Source organism: Budorcas taxicolor, chromosome 3, assembly GCF_023091745.1.
Source record: "Budorcas taxicolor isolate Tak-1 chromosome 3, Takin1.1, whole genome shotgun sequence".
Classification (NCBI taxonomy): Eukaryota; Metazoa; Chordata; class Mammalia; order Artiodactyla; family Bovidae; genus Budorcas; species Budorcas taxicolor.
Window position 1 is genome coordinate 40,067,612 of NC_068912.1, and position 19,189 is coordinate 40,086,800.

A 19,189-nucleotide genomic window follows, 5' to 3' on the forward strand; every position below is an offset into this window, starting at 1 on the left:
AGGGGACTATTATGTCAATAAAAGAAAGACTGTTAAATCAGAAGAGAAAGATAATCTAAGCAGTAAAGTCCTCAAAAAGGTAAAAATGGAGGGAGCGGACTTTGGTAAAATGCACTTTGTTCATTATGACAGGAGGAAAGAAGAGAAAGATAGGGCCAAGTATAGGTAGATTTGTGAGTAAAAAGGAGAGAATTTCCAAGTTATGGCTTCATTTTCTTATCCAACTATGAAAATAAAACACCTGAGAGTTATAAGACTACCTAGCTGAGAGCGTTAATAAATCCCACATTGAGAGTCAAGGAGAAGAAGAATAAACAGCTAAAGGATCAGGAGAAAAGAAAAAAACTGAATATAGGGAGTCATGAGAGCCCTGTGAAAATTAATATTAGGGATTAAGAGATGGAACAAAAGTCATACAACACCATCATGCTAAAGCTATTGGAAAGAGAAAGAAAGAAATGAATACAGAGAAAGTAGGAGAAGATTCCTGTGAGCTCAAGATAATTAAGAATTATATACTACATAATTTAATTTTCTTTTATTTTTTAACTTATTAACTATGAAAGGGCCTTTTATATTGTAAAAAATATACAAATGTTATGACTTTGTATGCAAACCATCATTAAAATAGCTACCCTTAACTAATTGTTAGAAATACCCTATTAAGAAATATAAACCTGGATTAGAGATATGTAGCTGGGCAAGTGGTATTAATGGTAACAAATTTTTCATCATGCTTTTCTGAGTTCTTAGAAATTTCTTTGACAAATAGCTTAAAGAGAATCTTCTAAAATGTAACAAAATGTTGATTGTAATTACAATTATTAAGTATATGTGTTTTTATGCTTTTTTGAGTTTTACAGTTTGAATACTTTTTATAGCTTTTACCAAAAATTAATTAATTATGAGAAGTTATTACATACATAGAAGAAACAAAACACATTTTATTTCTCTGGGTGTATGTATTTAATTCAATTCAAATTTTATAATTTAGAATCAGCATGAATTGCAATAAATGGATCTTCAGCAGAGTTACTAATAGAAAAATGAGCTTTGCCATCACTGGAAACACTGATTTGAATTCCTGTACAACTGTTGCCACTTTTATCTCCAGAAATAACATCACAATATGTACCAGCAGGAAGACCGGTTTGCAAAGTTGCAGATAGTGTACTGTAAAAATAAAATTTAAGATTTAATATGAATTCAGTACAATTAAAAGCAAGAATACAGACTCTCTAAAATAGTTTAACTGTATGCTATAGAACCTGAAGCAGTCAAGGTCTCAATGAAAATAAAATTTAAACATAAAGATTTCTCCAGTGGTTGGTTTTCTCAGGGTCAACAAAATTCTTATAGAAGATATGGAAATTTCCTGCTACTGCTACTGCTAAGTCACTTCAGTCGTGTCCAGCTCTGTGTGACCCCATAGATGGCAGCCCACCAGGCTCCCCCGTCCCTGGGATTCTCCAGGCAGGAACACTGGAATGGGTTGCCATTTCCTTCTCCAATGCATGAAAGTGAAAAGTGAAAGTGAAGTTGCTCAGTCATATCCAACTCTGAGCAATCCCATGGACTGCAGCCTACCAGGCTCCTCCATCCATGGGATTTTCCAGGCAAGAGTACTGGAGTGGGGTGCCATTGCCTTCTCTGAGAAATTTCCTAGTCAATAGTAAATATTATACAAAAAATAAAGTTGAAGAGTATCAGTGAAGATTTGAATGACCTGCTTCACTTAGAGAAAATAATTTTAAATTACTTTAAATGTATCCTCATCTGAACTTAAGAAAATACTGATTATTTTCAAAAACTTAAATTTGGTTATTTCCTCAAAAATCTCATTTTTTTCAAGGGGTTAAAATAAATTTGGGCTGGAGATAAAAATAATCTTGCATTTCTATAAAGAAATATATAATTTTAAAATATAACACTGTCTCATAAATATGTTTCTTCCCTCTCCCTGATAGCTCAATTGATAAAGAATCTGCCCACAGTGCAGAAGATGTGGGAGACACAGTTTTGATGCCTGGATCAGGAAGATCGCCTGGACAAGAAAATGGCAATCCACTCTGGTATTCTTGCCTGTAAAGTCTCATGGACAGAGAAGTTTGGCATGCTACCATCCATAGGGTCGTGGAGTCAGACAGGACCTAGCACGCATGCACATATGACAAAAGACAGGAAAATAAAAGGACTAGTAATGGATTCTTGGAGAAGATAAGTATATACTTTATTTATTTATTATTATTATTTTTTTGTCAGTAAAATATCATTTGGGCAAAGAGTGAGCTAAACATGGGTGGAATCTAGTTGGGACTAAAACATTGAAAATGCTTGCAAAGATGCCTTCTGAGCTATAATTTCATATGTGAGGGAAACAGTATAATGCAGGCAGAGAGTATAAGTTTCACAAATTAAAAGGCAGTAATGAGATGTCTCAGAACTAAAAGTATTAAATCTCCTGAGGTGAATCAATGACCATAATATACATATTCATTATAAATATATATACGCTTTAAAGAGTATTATTTGTCAGAGAGATGGGAATGTGAAAAACAAGACTAAAAAACTACGTACTAAAGTAGGTGAAAAAAAGAGAGAAAAAAAGACATTTCAGATCTGAGGCAGTATTTTTCCATTATTGATTTTAAAAGGTTTATAAGACATTCTTCTATGGATTTCATGACCTTTTATATTAATGACTTTGTATATTTTGGGGGCTTCTCTGGTGCCTCAGAAAGTAAAGAATCTCCCTGCAGTGCAGGAGACCTGGGTCCAACCCCTGGGTCAGGAAGATCTCTTAGAGGAGGAAATGGCTACCCACTCCAGTATTCTTGCCTGGAGAATTAAACGGACAGAGGAGCCTGGTGGGCTACAGTCCATGGGGTCGCAAAGAGTTGGACATGACTGAGTGACTAACATGTATATTTTATGAGAAGTGTATATGTAAGCAGTACACATGCATCACATCTGCCCATGATGTGAAGAGTGCACAAAAAATGACTCCACTTAAAAAAGAAAGCCATTAGAAACAGAAGAGATAAAAAAAAATCAGTCATCATCATTTTTCTTCTGACCCTTTTCTAATTGTTCTGTTTTCTTAATCTGCCATCTAACGAATTTTTCAGATGTGAAAAAAGTAAATGAGCAGGAAAAGAATAAACCAAGAACATATTAGCATAAAATATTATTTCTAATTGATCTACTTACCGGTCATCATTGTTAAAGACAATGAATCCTTTGTTTCCTCTTCCAAAAGCTACTTGGTTGCTGCCATTATCCCACCAGTTTGTAAAAGGTTGACCATCAACTACATTACGGAACATAACCATGTTCCTAAAAACAAAAGAGCATGTGAAATGCTGATGATACTTCAACAATTTAAAACATAACAGTGGACTTCCTTGGTGGCTCAGTAGTGGAGTATCTGCCTACCAAAGCAGGAGAAACGGGTCTGATCCTTGACCCAGGAAGATCCCACATGCCACGGAGCAACTAAGCCCATGAGCCACAAATGTTGGTCCTGTGCTCTAGACCTTGGGAACTGCAACTACTGAGCTTGCAAATACCCTAAAGCCCATGCTCCACAACAAGAGAAGCCACCTCAGTGAGAAACTCCCATACCACAACAAAGAGTAGCCCCACTCACTACAAGGAGAGAAAAGCCTGCATAGCAACAAAGACCCAGCTCAGTCAAAAACCAATAAACAAATAAAGGTATTTTAAAAGAGCTAAGAAAGTTTATTATTAGAGAATGTGTCCAAATAAGTATTCCTACCTTATCTGACGCCATCGATGTTCACAGACCCAGTCATTGCCACAAGTAGTATCTGCATTAATAGTAACTTCTTTAATTACTCCATTATTATTTGGTGGTCCCATCCAATCATTAACATCCTCAATTAGTAAAAAAAAAAAAAAAATAATAATCAATTTTAAAAGCTCACATTTTTAACATTACATGTGTCCTTATTGAGGACATCAAACCCAATCTGTCCTATTTGTGTTTTTGTGTGGCTTCACTTAGAATTCAACTTTTTCAGAATTTTTACTAAGCATATCTTCTCCCTAACTTCTCATTCCCTAGTGCCATATTTCAAACAAGAATATGATTTTTTTAGTTTCTCATTTTTTTCCAAGGAATTGTAATGACTTTTCAACATCACTATAAGCAGTGTGATGTTATTGAAATGGCAAGGACTTTAGTGTTAGAAAATGCAGGACTAAAAGATAGGTTCCATTACTACTAGCTCAAAGACTTAGTTAATATACATAACATCTATTCCTCATTTTCCTCTTCTGTAAAATGATGATATTATTAGTTACTATAAAAATTAAATAACGTGTGTAAAAATCTTTATACATGATAATTACTAATAAATAACTGCTTCTTTCATCTTTTTTTCAATAAAAGTTCTAATCAAAATATCAAAATACTCTTTACTAAATTGACCATATTTTATTACTGTGCTTTTCTAATTGATACTTTCAAGGTAATTGTAGGAAAAAATAGATTATGTCTAGGAAGGTTATCAATATCTGTCTTAAATCATATGGTACGATAAATGATGGACAAGCTAAGAGTTGTTAGCATGCAGAAGTCATGGAGAAGACTTTATGGGAAAAGGGGAAATGAACAAATGCCATGACTCTTGCCATCAGAAATAAAACTAATTAGTGGAAATTGTAAGAAATTGATTTAATATAAAGGGAAATATCCTAAATATTTAGGATATCTAAGGCTATCTAAGAATAGAATGAGTTGTTATACAAAGTAGTAGTGGACTTCTCAATTTGTAAAGAGCCTACTAGAAACCAGAGGAATATCTATCTGGTTCAGAGTGAAGAGAATTTTCTACTTCAGGTATGAAGTTGCTGTATGATGCTGCATTTGAAATCTTCAGTTTGAAAAGAAAACTTCCCACTAACTTTCCAAATAACTTAAATTCTTATTTCTCAGTTTCTTTTAAAAATATTTACTCAGATTAATGTCTTTACCATACACTTAAATTTTTCTGATTTTTAACATTTTCAGAATAGTTAGCAAATTTCTCTTTAATAAAGGTATTTTCCTTCCTGCTATACTTTCCCTACTGAACTTCGGCTCAACTAGATAATGCCTTTGCAGTCCACAAAACTTTCTTTAAAAAAGTATTTAACAAATACTTATATTGCTCATACCATGAGCAGGTACTGTTTTAAATTTCTTGGAAGTGTTAATTTGTAATCCTTATATCAACTCTATAAGCAGGTACTTACGAGTACATATTTTATTCATTGTATCCTTATTTTTAAGTGGTATTTTTTAGAGTGGGTGGGCAAATTTCTCATACTTTGAAAAGCTTACATACTCTTTATCAACAGAGATCATTCATTTTAATTTTTTTATCCACTGCATTGTTACAAGAACCCTGCCTCAGGTTTTCAGTTAATAAATATTTGATAAAATAAATAGTGAATGTTATAGCAATATGTGAAGTTATAACAAAATTAACTTCTTTTTCTTGAGAAGAAGATATTTTGTACAACACCAAAACTTACTGTTCCATCCACAAAATGTCTTGTCCAACGGTAGCTTGACATTACTCGCGTAAATCCATAGGGATGAGCAAGCATAAATCCAACTCCCATTTTGTACATTCTAAAAGGCACAAAATTATCTTATTATAAAAGAAAATAATACTTTTACATTAAAATGGTAGGTTTAAAAATGGGGAACTTTGTTTGTTACCTAGGATCCCAGAATGTAAGAATAGATGCTCCCCCAGCTCCATGCCCTCGCTGATTGTCATGGTTATCAACAAAGACAAGTGCCCTGTCAGAAGGCATGAAACCCCAGCCTTCTCCCCAGTTCCTATTAAAAGAGAAAATCTTAAGAACATATATATGTATTCTTTTACAATAACATTTGAATAATCAAAATGTGCATTTCTTTCAGTATTGCACTCTTTAATGATATTCTCTCTCTAGTTAAATGATTATTCTGTAGGGTTTTTAAATTTTTTAATTTTTAAAATTATTTCAATTGTAGAATAAACTGAGCTTTTTAAAATTACAAACTATCAAACTATATACATATATATATATATATATATATATATATAACCTACAAATACATTCCATGCATGTATATATGTAGAAATTACTTGAATTACATTCATGTTATAGGAATTTTGCTATAAAATTTATATTAGAAGTTTTATGTATTATAATTTAAATAGACTTCAGAAGGGCCAACATACATACCATTTTATACAGAATTGCAAATTAGATTAAATAAGTTTCAAAATTATATTGTTATAAACATTTTAATATTTGAAACTAAATTAATATATGTAAAGGCTATAGAATGGCTACATTGTAGGAACTTCATAAATTATAAAATCACTTTAACAAGAACCTGGCTTTCACAAATTATGTGCAAACATTAATTAAATATAGTACAGTCATATAATGCATAAATTACAATCTCTAGATTGGTGTTGGGTCCCTAAAAAAGCTTCCTTGTGATTGATATTCTAAATAATAAAGATGATCACTTGGAATGTGGGGATATACAGCACTTGTTATTAGTAAATGAATCTTTAAAATTTTTCTAAATAAGAAGGCATTATGAAGAAAACTCATGTTGGGGTAACATCACCAAAAAAATCTGTGAAATAATTCAAAGGATAAAGCATATTTTATTTACTTTAAGTAAGCCATCTTCTCTCCATTCCACTTGCGAATAACTGTTCCTAGTTTTGCACCATATTTAAATTCTGTCACACGGCCATTTCCAAAGTACTCACTGCTTGTAATTGCCTCACCACCCAGATCAATGACCTTGTAGAAATGAAGAAGAAAATAACAATTTAAATAAGAATTTTAAAGAATTTAACTAAATTATAATTATATAAAAAATAGCTTTATACTATTTTATATTATATGACATACCCCAGATGGTTTTCCTTATATCAAGATTCTCATTTTTCTTCCCTAAAGTAAATCTATCTTACAATAGTAAAAGTAACGTGACAAACTAACTTGTCCTGTGAGAATGCTGACCTAATTTAGACTTGCACATAAATGATAAGACTAGTTCATACTTGTACAGCACTTAATATCTGGCTGGTAATATTTCTTGCTACTTGATAAATATTACCTCTTCAAATCTCCAAAGAAAACAAAGACATAACCATTATCATTATTCCTTTCAATAACTTCTAAAAAACTTGTTGCTCAGGGAAGTTAATGAACCAGCCTAAAGAAACACACCTAATGGTGATCTAGCCAAAATTTAGAGTCCGATATCCTGTCTTAAGACAACTATATTACTATCTGTCTTCTATAATGGCCTCTGGGGAAATGATACATGACATGGAGATTTTTGCAGCCTAAATAAATTTTTGTCATTTGGATAACAAACCTCTTGTGATAGAGTTAGATGTACTGTCCCTGAATAAAAGTAGGTTAAGGAACATTCTTCTATGTAAATGATTCAGCCATTAAGCTAAAGAAACTGCATTTTAAATAAAATCTGCCATTTATTTTCTGATGAATTATTGATGATAAATGATTTTCTAAAGAATAATAAATGGTCATATTTTATATGGATATATATATATATATATGTATATACACATATATGTGTTGACATACCTCCTGGTAAATGAAAGGTTTACTTCCTGAAGGAAACCACTTTGTGTTTAGATTATTCAGTTTATCCAAAACTGCCTTTATGTCTCCAGGCCACATGTGCTTAGAAGCATCAATTCGGAACCCTGCTACACCAATGTCAATGAGATGATTCAGGTAGTTAGCAATCGTGGAACGCACATAATCTTTCTCCAGTGCAAGATCAAGAAGACTAACGAGACGACAATCTCTGACCTATGGAGATAAAAATTTTGTGATTGATACATAAAACATTGCCTTCACTTGAGAATCCATTCAATTATTCATTCATTTATTTATTAATAGATATTTCAACAGTGATTTCTTTGCACCAGTCTCTGGGGATATTGACATTCTAGTACTGACATGTTTTTGAAATATTTATTATTATAAAAATGGAAAAAATGGAGAAAAAGTGAATGAGTTTTTCCATTTTGAAAAATTAAATTGGGGAAAATGATTTGAATGTTGATATGAGATTCTGAAGTCAGACTTGGAATGCTGTTTTCCTAAACACTCTAAACTAACATTTAAAATGGAGATCAATGAACTACATATGGATGATAAAAGGTGTAGATAGATATTTTGCTAATTACCTGATAAGCATCATTATAGCTCTCAATATCTCCACTTCCAGTTTTACATTTTCCATCATTAAAATCCCAACCAGAGTATGGGACTGCTGGAAAATCCTCACTTCCAGGGTTGAAGTAACTTCCACAAGTACTTCTTGTTCCCGCACTCACACCACTTCCAGTCATATGATTAATTACAGCATCCACATAAATGCGGACCTGAAAGGCAAAATTTCCATTTCAGTTTGGCTTACAGAGAGATAGAAATTTATAATATTATTAATTAGATTGTACAGCACATTGATAACATTCCAAAATACTTCTTCATTATTTTATAACTTATCTTACAAGAAAACAGTCAAGTGTGAAAAGAAATCATTGTGAATTGAAGCCCTATAAGCATTCTAGGCACTTGGAAGATGTTTATACATGTAATAAACTAAGAAAACCCCAAACTAATAGAACTGTGAAAAAATGCAAAGAGACTTTTTTTGGCAGTATCTGGAATCAGTTGAGGCAAGAGAGATTATTAGTTTTTGAAGTTTCCATAGGTCATCCTAAGAAATAAGAAGCCAGACTCTACTATCTATTTAGGATCAGAAGAATAAAGGTAGATATTGTCTCTCATCTCCTTCATGGATCACAGCCATGTTGTGGCAAAAAGGGTCTTGACTGAGTTACAACTCAATGAATCTATGAGTGTTGTCATGAATGGCCACCTCAAGATGGATGGGTCATAGTGAGAAGTTCTGACAAAATGTGGCCCACTGGAGGATGGAATGGAAAACCACTCCAGTGTTCTTGCTGCAAGAACTCCATGAACACAAAGAGGGAAAAAGATATAGCACCGGAATATGAGGACCCCAGGTCAGAAAGTGTTCAATATGCCACTGGGAAGAGTGGAGGGCAATTACTAATTGCTCCGAAAGGATGAAGCGGCTGTACCAAAGTGGAATGATGCTCAGTTTTGGATGTGTCTGGTGGTGAAAGTAAGGTCCGATGTTGTAAAGCACAATATTGCATAGGAACCTGTTAAATTAGATCCATGAGTCAAGGTAAACTGGACTTGGTCAAGCAGGAGATAGCAAGAGTAAACACCAACATCTAAGGTATCAGTGAATTAAAATGGATGGGGATGTGCAAATTTAATTCAGATGACCATTACATCTACTACTGTGGGCAGGAATCCCTTAGATGAAATGGAATAGCCCTCATACTCAAGAAAAGAGTCTGAAATGCACTACTTGGATGCAATCTGAGAAACAACAGAATAATCTCAGTTTGTTTCCAAGGCAAAAAATTCAACATCACAGTAATCCAGTCTAAGGCCCAGCCACTGAAGCTGAAGGACCTAAACTTGACAGGTTCTACAAACCTACAAGACCTTCTAGAACTAACACCAAAAAATGATATCCTTTTCATTTGGGATTGTAATGCAAAAGTAGGAAGTCAAGAGATATCTTGAGTAACAGGCAAGATGGCTATAGATGCTTTGTAGCTGAAGATGGAAAAGCTCCATATAGCCAGCAAAAACAAGACCTGGAGCTGACTGTGGCTGACATGAGGTCCTTATTGCAAAATTCATGCTTAAATTAACAAAAGTAGGAAAAACCACTTGGCCATTCAGGTATGACCTAAATCAAATTCCTTATGATTATACAGTAGAGGTGATGAATAGATTCAAAGAATTAGATCTGATAGACAGAATGCCTGAAGAACTATGGACAGAGGTTTGTATCATTGTTTAGGAGGCAGTGACCAAAACCATCCCAAAAGGGAAAAACAGAAAAAAAACAAAAAGATGCAAGAAGGCAGCATAGCTGTCTGAGCAGGCTTTAGAAATAGTTGAAGAAAGATAAGAAGCAAAAAGCAAGGGAGAAAGGGAAAGATATATTCAACTGAATGCTGAGTTCCAGAGAGCAGCAAGGAGATTAGAAGGCCTTCTAAAATGAACAATGCCAAAAAGGAGAGGAAAACAGTACTCTTCAAGAAAACTGGAGATACCAAGCAAACAGTTCATGCAAAGATGGGCTTGACAAAGGAAAGAAATGGTAAGAATTTAACAGAGGCAGAAGAGATTAAGAAGAGGAGGCAGTAATACACAGAAGAACTATTAAAAAAAAAAAAAGGTCTTAATGACCCAGATAACCAGGATGGTGTGGTCACTCACCTAGAGCCAGACATCCTTGAGTGTGAAATCAAGTGGGCTTTAGGAAGTATTACTACAAAGAAAGTTAGTGGAGGTGTTGGAATTGCAGTTGATTTATTTAAAATCCTAAAAGATGATGCTATTAAAGTGCTGTACTTAATATGTCAGCAAATTTAGAAAACTGAGCAGTGGACACATGACTGGAAAAGGTCAAGCTTCATCCCAATCCTAAAGAAGAGCAGTGCCAAAGAATGTTCAAACTACAGTACAATTGCTCTCATTTTACATGCTAACAAGGTTATGTTCAAATCCTTCAAGCTAGGCTTCAGCAGTATGTGAACCAAGAACTTCCAGACATAAAACCTGGATTTAACAAAGGCAGAGAAACCAGAGATCAAGTTGCCAACCCTCATTAGATCACAGAGAAAGCAAGGAAATTCCAGAAAAACATCTGCTTCATTGACTGTGCCAAAGCCTTTGACTGTGTGTATCATAACAAACTGGAAAATGCTTAGAGAGATGGGACTAACAGACCACCTAGCCTGTCTTCTGAGAAAACTAAGTGCAGGTCAAGAAGCAACAGTTGGAATCTTACATGGAACCAATGAATGATTCAAAATGGGGAAAGGAGTAAGACAAGGCTGTATATGGTCACTGTGTTTATTTAACTTCAATGCAGAGTATATCATGTGAAATACTGGGCTGGATGAGTCAAAAGCTGTATTCAAGCATGCCTAGAGAAATATCAATAACCTCAGATATGCAGATGATACCACTCTAATGGCAGAAAGTAAAAAGGAACTAAAAAACCTGTTGATGAAAGTGAAAGAGGAGAGTGAAAAAGCTGGCTTAAAACTCAACATTCAAAAAACTAAGATCATGGTATCTGGTCTTATCACTTCATGTCAAATAGTAGGAGAAAAAGTAGAAGCAGTGACAGATTTTATTTTCTTGGGCTCCAAAATCACTGTGGATGGTAACTGCAACAATGAAACTAAAAGATGCTTATTTGATGAATGATTGGTTCTGAGGTCCCTGCCACACTTCAGAAATATTAGTGTGGCTGCTTTAAAAAAAAAAAAAAAAAAGAAAGAAAAAACTGTGTGTCTGGTTACTTATTTCTCTAAAATCTCATTGCCTGGGATTCAATATTCTCTCAAAATACTTGTTCTAGAACATTATGTACACAGCAAATGTAAACAGATTTGAAGGAGGACCAGGAAAGACAGTTAATATTAAAGAAAAATGTATGTTTTGGCTTCACGTTCAACTTATTTTTTTAAGTTTCATGAATGGATAAAACAAACAAATTTTGTATACAAAATCTGTAAAACTATCTTGTCTATTTAAGTTTCTTGCTCATACCCCATGCAAACTAGAACTCAGTGTGGTACACGGCCATATTCAAGCACCTAAGAGTCATGCAACTGACACTTTGGTTTGAAGCATCTAATCCTCTCTTTCAAAGTAGACACAGCCATACTGCATTCTTACTGAGGATTTTGTCTATCAATATGTTGCCATGAATTATCTCTACCGCCTTTCCTGTCAAGAATCAAAACCAGCTTGATTTGGGAATCTTCTCTTTTCCAAATGAAATAGAGATGCGATACTTAACTTTCCTTGGTGTTTGTAGATATTGCCCTGTGCATTCCATTTAAAACCATAATCTAGTTTGTAAAAGAGATGGTGACACCTGTCAGTAAGGCATCAATGACCAAAAAAAAATGCTTGGAAGGAAAGCTGTGACAAATCTAGACAGTGTATTAAAAAGCAAAGACATCACTTTGCTGAAAAAAGTCAGTATAGTCAAAGTTATGTTTTTTTTCAGTAGTCATATATGGATGTGAGAGTTGGACCATAAAGAAGGCTGAGCGCGAAAGCATTGATGCTTTCAATCTGTGGTGCTGGAAAAGATTCTTGACAGTCCCTTGGACTGCAAAGAGATCAAAGCAGTCAATCCTAAAGGAAATCAACCCTGAATATTCACTGGAAGGAGTGATGCTGAAGCTGAAGCTCCAATACTTTGGTCATGTGATACGAAGAGCCGACTCATTTGAAAAGACCATGATGTGGAGAAGACTGAAAGCCAAAGGAGAAGAGGACAGAAGAGGATGAGATGGTTAGATAGCACCACTGACTCAGTGGACATGAATCTGAGCAAATTACAGGAGATAGTGAAGGACAGAGAAGCGTGGTGTGCTGCAGTTCATGGGGTCACAAACAGTTGGACACAACTTAGGGACTGAACAATTGTCTCTCATTATGCTCATCATCAAAGAGAAAATAATTACAAATGATCATAGTACTTGTGGGAAGGAATATCCAAGAATTATGGGTGGCCATACAATTCACAAAAAAGAAACAGCAAATGTTGTAAATGGAACTTCTAATTCCTAACAGGAAAAGAGTTCCCCCAAAATGTGTACAATCATAAGGGTTGAAAGTTGATGTTCTGCTTTATAAAATAAAACTTAAACATACATTAGTTGAAGTCTGTGGCCTTAAACTTTTAATTACATCTTCTTTAGTGGATAAGTGGTATATATAAAAATAGTTATAATTAAACATAAGGTAACAATTCCATTTTAATTTATAGCTAAAGCATGAGGTAACTTTTATATGTATGAAAATTGTTCTTCTTAAAAGGAACAAGAGACAAGAGAGATAAATTATTTTTCTTTATCATATGTTTAAAGGAAACTTTAAGTCACTTACACCAACGTTGTTACATCTAGTCACCATGTCTTTGAATTCATTTTCATTTCCTGATCTTGTACATAACTTGTAGCTAACTGGTTGGTATCTTTCCCACCAAGGTCTTGAAGGGTCAGTAATCACAGCATTTTCATTGGGTGGGGAGACCTACAAATAAAACGATGTTAATAAGTATCAATTTATGACTCACTTTATATCACTGAATATTCTACAAAGTAATCAATAGTCTAAAATTATTTCTGAATCTTTGGCAACTACATTTCTTTACAATTGTTTGAAAATATTAACCTTGCATTGGAAATATCCTGCTGAAAAAAATTATCTTAGAAATAAAACATAGAGTCACTGACAATTCCAAATTTTTTTCTTCCTCAGAAAACTGTTTTACTTAGAGTACTTAACTGTGAAGTAAAATGGTGTCCCAGCTTTCAGACACAGAGCATACTACCACTTACTTTCAGCACAGCAAAGTCTGCAACTTATACAATGAACAATACTCACCTGAACCCCTCCAAATCCTTTGGGGGCTAAGTATCGCTCACATTCAAGAGCAACATCAACCCAACGCCATTCAAACAGATGAACAATGGATGTCCGTCCAGATTTGGTGTGTGGGTCATACTGAGCCCAGCAGAACCCAATTGCTGAAAGCAACAGAAAAAACTTCATTTTGCTTTGAAGTTGTCAGTGTTCTTTCCAGCAACTATTTATATTCCTATAAGAAGTATATATTACAAAATAAATGTTAGATGAGCAAACACTTGAGCACAAACTGTTTATTCATAATCTGAAAAGAAATATTGATAATAATTTAAACAGATGAAGAACATCCATAAAATCTCCCAAGAATACCATCTAAATGAGCTTTAATAACAATGCTTTCCTTATCGTGGGAATATTAACCTTTTAAACATCTGGCATTAAATATTTATAAAGTGTGCAATCATGTATTATTTAACTAGGATTAGATCTTATATCTAAAGTCCTTCACTAATAGAAGGAAAATAACAATTAGAGTCACCTGAACTCACAGTCAAAATATTTCCCTAACTATCTATTGCAAACATTTTCAGTGTTTCAATTTCAAAATGAACAAAATATTTAGTTCAGTCTTGGTTTTACCCCTAACCAAAATTTTTCATTATTGAAGTTTCTGCATTAAGAAATTAAGTTTCAATATGACATTTTATTCTGAGGTTAACAATAGATATTAATTATATATACAGTCATAGAATATCAGATATATCAAGAGACTAAATAAACAGAAGTTAATTCTGTGGCTTCTTTTCCATTAGGACATCATCACAGGACTCAGGTTTGACCAAGTATAAGATCTTCAGGCTTATTTACTCCAGGAGTGCACACAGAGCAAACCCCTTAGTGAAAGTATTGCATCAAAACATCTATTCTGATGTTCTGGATTTTTTTCAAAACTATAGATTTCACCATCAAAAGCAGTGTCAAAACTGTCAAAAACTTTGGATTCAGATAAAGTAAGTAATTAAATGCTAATGATCACAGTACTGAGGTAAGCATATTTCACAATATAAGCATTGATGCATTTACATTCTATTTCTAATCTTAAAAATACATTAGGGTAACCAAGTGAGGAAACAAGTCAATTCTCAGTAGATTTATTTATATGTCGATTGAACAGGGGGCTTTGAACAACATTAGGGATCAAAGTGAGCCTGGAGTGATGATTCTAGATAATCAAAAAAGAAACAAAGAATAGATCTGATGTTTGAAATAATTCTAACAGCTCTCTAATTTCTAACAGAAAATTATAAAAATCATTGGGAATTCTAAAGTGTTCTGCTTGGCTACACAGGATGTTCCATCTATTTTAATGTTAAGATTCTATGATCTTAATCTGCAGTAATACAGTTGTTTGTTGTTCTGAGAATAAGAGGACACAGTGGAGTTTTATCTCAGAATTCAGGAAAATTTAACGTCCATAAAATCCATACACTCAACATTTCCAGTCAGAAATATTTTGTGGTCGGATTAACATGATCAGGGATTGTAATAACAATAACATTCAACTAATTAAAGCAAAAACAAAAACTGAGAGTCAAGACTTCTTTCTTTCCCAAGAAATTAGGAAATCCTGAAGAAAGGACTCATGAAAAAAATAAAGGCAAAATTTGATCAAATGATTAAAGGTAAGGAGTAATTCTGAATAATATAAATGCTCTATCTCTAAGATGGATTGTGGTCAAGTTCCCGTAGATTGAGTGGTAAAGTCTAGAGAAAGAAACTATGCATGTAAAGTGAAATTCTTTCTAATATAAACAAATTAAAAGGTGATGATTGGATACTTAGGCAATATAGTGTTGCAGGAAAGAGATTCCTAGTAGACTAAACAAGACTGGCACTAAAAAGCCCTATTTTGGCTTTGGTGTGGAAGTGTGGTTTCAACAGCATAGTCTTTTAACAAGGAAACAACATCAGCAGGAAAGGGGCTGGTGGTCTATATCAGTTAAGAGGTAGTTCCACATGGTACCTTAACAGGCATCAAGGAAGCCATAATGCAAACAAGGAAAATGGCAGGTTGCCACATAGTTCAGAAGAAAACAATTATGTTTGAGATGTTGTATCACATCTTCCAGGTAGAGAATCTGGAAGGCTTTGAGGGCAAGCTGTCAGTGCCACAGTAAATAGAATTTGAGACATATCATGAAACATGTGAATCTTCTGACACATCTTCACTGACACAAGAGTGTTGATATGAATAATTAACTGAGGAAAGAAAGATATTGGTTAAAGAATCTATTTTATTCAGCAAATTTGCAGTCAGGGAAAATAACAAATTAATTAATTTTGAATCTAGGATATAGTGAAAAATTAAGATCACATGGACTAGATCACCCTTAAAATGAGGGATTTTATGTATGCAGCAAAGTGATATGACAAGTGAGTCCAGAAAAGAGAATTTTGGAGAGATACTGTAGAGCAAAAAGAAGCATAGGAATTCATAGGAATGCTTTGGATTTGAAGTGATTAAAAAAATCAAGTATAATATGTTAGTTTTGTGACTAGGAAGTAAGGGATACAGATAGCTTTGGACTAGAATTAAAAACTCAAAAAAACCTCAAGACATTTTTTGTCTCTCTCTCTTGGCTCTGCATTCCTATGTCTTGGCTTAATTCTCAGGCAAGCTTTTGCTGCATAGTGGCAAAACTGTTCAAATGCAGTTACTTCCCACCAGTCTGGCAAACTCAGAGAAAAAAACAAGCACTTCTTTCTCAACAGTTTAAGCCAAAGACTCAAGACTGATTCTTAACTGGTTTATGACTTGGTTTATAAACCCATCCCTGAACAGAATATTGTGACAAGGAAATGGATTGTCTTGACTGTCCTATCCTAGATCACATGCCTACCACTGCAGGTGAGAAATAAGGCTAACTATGCATTAACGACAGGGCTTCCCTGGTGGCTCAGACAATAAAGAATCTGCCTATGATGCAGGAGACCTGGGTTTGATTCCTGGGTCTAGAAGATCCCCTGGAGAAGGGAATGGCAACCCACTCCAGGATTCTTGCCTGGAAAATTCCATGGACAGAGGAGTCTGGTGGGCTACAGTCTAAGGGGTCTCAAAGGGTCAGACATGACTGAGTGACTAACACTTTCACTTTCATGCCTTCTTAACAGAACGGGTGAAATATGGTCTCTGTGTGATTTTTTAACAGGAAAGCTATGTGCTGTTACCAATAAAGGAGGAGAAGAGGCTTGACAGGGATAAATATACATCACATTGCACATGTTGAAATCTTCTGGTTCATGTGGATAATATCCTAGAAGATATTATCACTAAAAGTCATTGCTAACTATGGAAGCTATATATCAGAATTATGGTAATGGAAAGTATCATGCACATATAAGTATACTAATACATTGATGATTTTGTATACAATATTTGTCATGAAGTGTCAATGACAAAAGCTGAGTTTGGTTTTTGTTTGATATTTCATACATATACTTGCCTTTGTTATTTTTGTCCTATATTATTATTCCAAATTCTGAAGGTTTTTTTTCCATATAACTTTGAGATTAAAGTATATAGAGTATGTTTTCTTACTCAAATGACATTATCCTCAAAGCCACTAAATATAGCTCTTAGGCTGATCCACATGTCTTCCTTTAATCAATGGAATATTTTCTCACTGAAGCAAGCAAAGGCTTTATGTGTCCTTTCCTGATTAGACTTGGTCCCTGTATTTCTGCCTTGAACCATACAAAGAATATACCTTGAGTAGCCACTGACTGAAGAAAATGGATCAGATGTGACTTTAATTGACAGCCTGAAGTCAAGTCCAGGTTAACTGCAGCATGAAGCAGAGATATCTCAACCTGCAGACCTCAGAGCAAGAAATACAAGCATTTGTTGTTTAACTGCCTGAGATTTTGAGTTTATTGATTATGCAGCATTATTAAAACTGAAAACTATTCAACTTTTTACACTATTTGTGAGTTACATTCTACTTATTTTCAACATTATATGTTGCTGTATAAAAATAGTGCTGTAAAAAATAGTAAGAAGATTTTGACATATTACAGATTATTTCATAATACAGGCTTCCTAGGTGGCGCTAGTGGTAAAGAATCCACATGCAAATACTGAAATGCAAGAGACAAGGGTTAGATCCTTGGGTCTGGAAGATCCCCAGGAGTAGGAAATGGCAATTGCTCCAATATTCTTGCTTGAGAAATCCCATGGACAGAGGAGCCTGGCAGACTCCATGGAGCTGCAAAGACCTAGACATGACTGAGCACACATACATACATTTCATAAATGACTTTACAAAAATTTAACGGTTAAAACTCTCAAAAATGGTCTTCCCTTGTGGCTCAGTTGGTAAAGAGTCTGTCTGCAATGCGGGAGACCTGGTTTCAATCCCTGGATTGGGAAGATCCCCTGGAGAAGGGAACAGCTACCCAGTCCAGTATTTTGGCCTGGAAATTCCATGGACTATGCAGTCCATGGGGTCGCAAACAGTCAGACACAACTGAGTCACTTTCACTTTGTGCTTCCCTATTAGCTCAGATGGTAAAGCATCTGCCTGCATGCAGGAGACCCAGGTTTGATCCCTGGGTCAGGAAGATCCCCTGTAGAAGGAAATGGGAATCCACTCCAGTATTCTTGCTTGGAGAATTTCATGGACAGAGGAGCCTGGCAGGTTACAGTCCATGGGATTGCAGAGAGTTGGGCATGACTGAGTGACTAACACACACCCTCTCAAAAATATTTCCCTTGTAAGGTATTGAAATTAAATATAAAAATATAATATTTTAAAGGTTTCTTCCTGTACTTAAGTTTAAAAGAAACATATCATGCTCCTATAGATGTTTTCAAGCTGCCTAGGAAAAGGAGGGAGAATGTGAGGACAGGCAATCCAGCCCCTAAACATCCCTTTGTGACTCCATACAGAGTAGCCTCATTACCATATTTTTCTTTTGGTATTTCACATGATGTTTTAATTTTAAAAAGGGCAGGCTATTCTTCTGGTAAGTTAAAAAAAAAATTTGTAACCTACTTGACTACATAATCATCTTAAATAGAAAATTAAAAATTTTCCCCCTATTCCTAAAGGTAATTTGTTCATATGTACACTAATTAAATCCACATGTAAATAGCTAAAAAATAACAAAATAACTATGCTAATGATTCATCAGTTCAGTTCACTTCAGTTCAGTCACTCAGTCGTGTCCGACTCTTTGAGACCCTATGAATCACAGCACGCCAGGCCTCCCTGTCCATCACCATTTCCCAGAGTTCACTCAAACTCACGTCCATTGAGTCCGTGATGCCATCCAGCCATCTCATCTTCTGTCGTCACTTCTCCTCCTGCTCCTAATCTCTCCCAGCATCAGAGTCTTTTCTAATGAGTCAACTCTTCGCATGAGGTGGCCAAAGTACTGGAGTTTCAACTTTAGTATCAGTCCTTTCAAAGAACACCCAGGGCTGATCTCCTTTAGAATGGACTGGTTGGATCTCCTTGCAGTCCAAGGGACTCTCAAGAGTCTTCTCCAACACCACAGTTCAAAAGCATCAATTCTTCAGCACTCAGCTTTCTTCACAGCCCAACTT

The 19,189-nt window shown here is 34.7% G+C and overlaps 1 protein-coding gene across 1 annotated transcript; it reads right to left on the bottom strand.

The window, feature by feature from the left end:
- Positions 1-983: 983 nt before the first annotated feature.
- LOC128044657 (alpha-amylase 2B) lies at positions 984-13,788 on the bottom strand. Its single transcript, XM_052637012.1, has 10 exons — positions 13,600-13,788; positions 13,099-13,245; positions 8,253-8,450; positions 7,642-7,872; positions 6,692-6,825; positions 5,732-5,854; positions 5,542-5,641; positions 3,779-3,897; positions 3,211-3,336; positions 984-1,173 (listed from the first exon to the last, which is right to left on the bottom strand). The coding sequence occupies exons 1-10, from the start codon at positions 13,765-13,767 to the stop codon at positions 984-986; spliced, it is 1,536 nt and encodes a 511-aa protein (XP_052492972.1). The 5' UTR covers positions 13,768-13,788.
- Positions 13,789-19,189: the final 5,401 nt, after the last annotated feature.

Coding starts and splice junctions, on each gene's coding strand:
- LOC128044657 (XM_052637012.1), bottom strand. CDS start 13,767: ATGAAGTTTTTTCTGTTGCTTTCAGCAATTGGGTTCTGCTGGGCTCAG. Junction 7,873..8,252: donor GCTATAATGATGCTTATCAG/GTAATTAGCAAA, acceptor TTATCTCCATAG/GTCAGAGATTGTCGTCTCGT. Junction 5,855..6,691: donor GAGAAGATGGCTTACTTAAA/GTAAATAAAATA, acceptor CTCTTTTAATAG/GAACTGGGGAGAAGGCTGGG.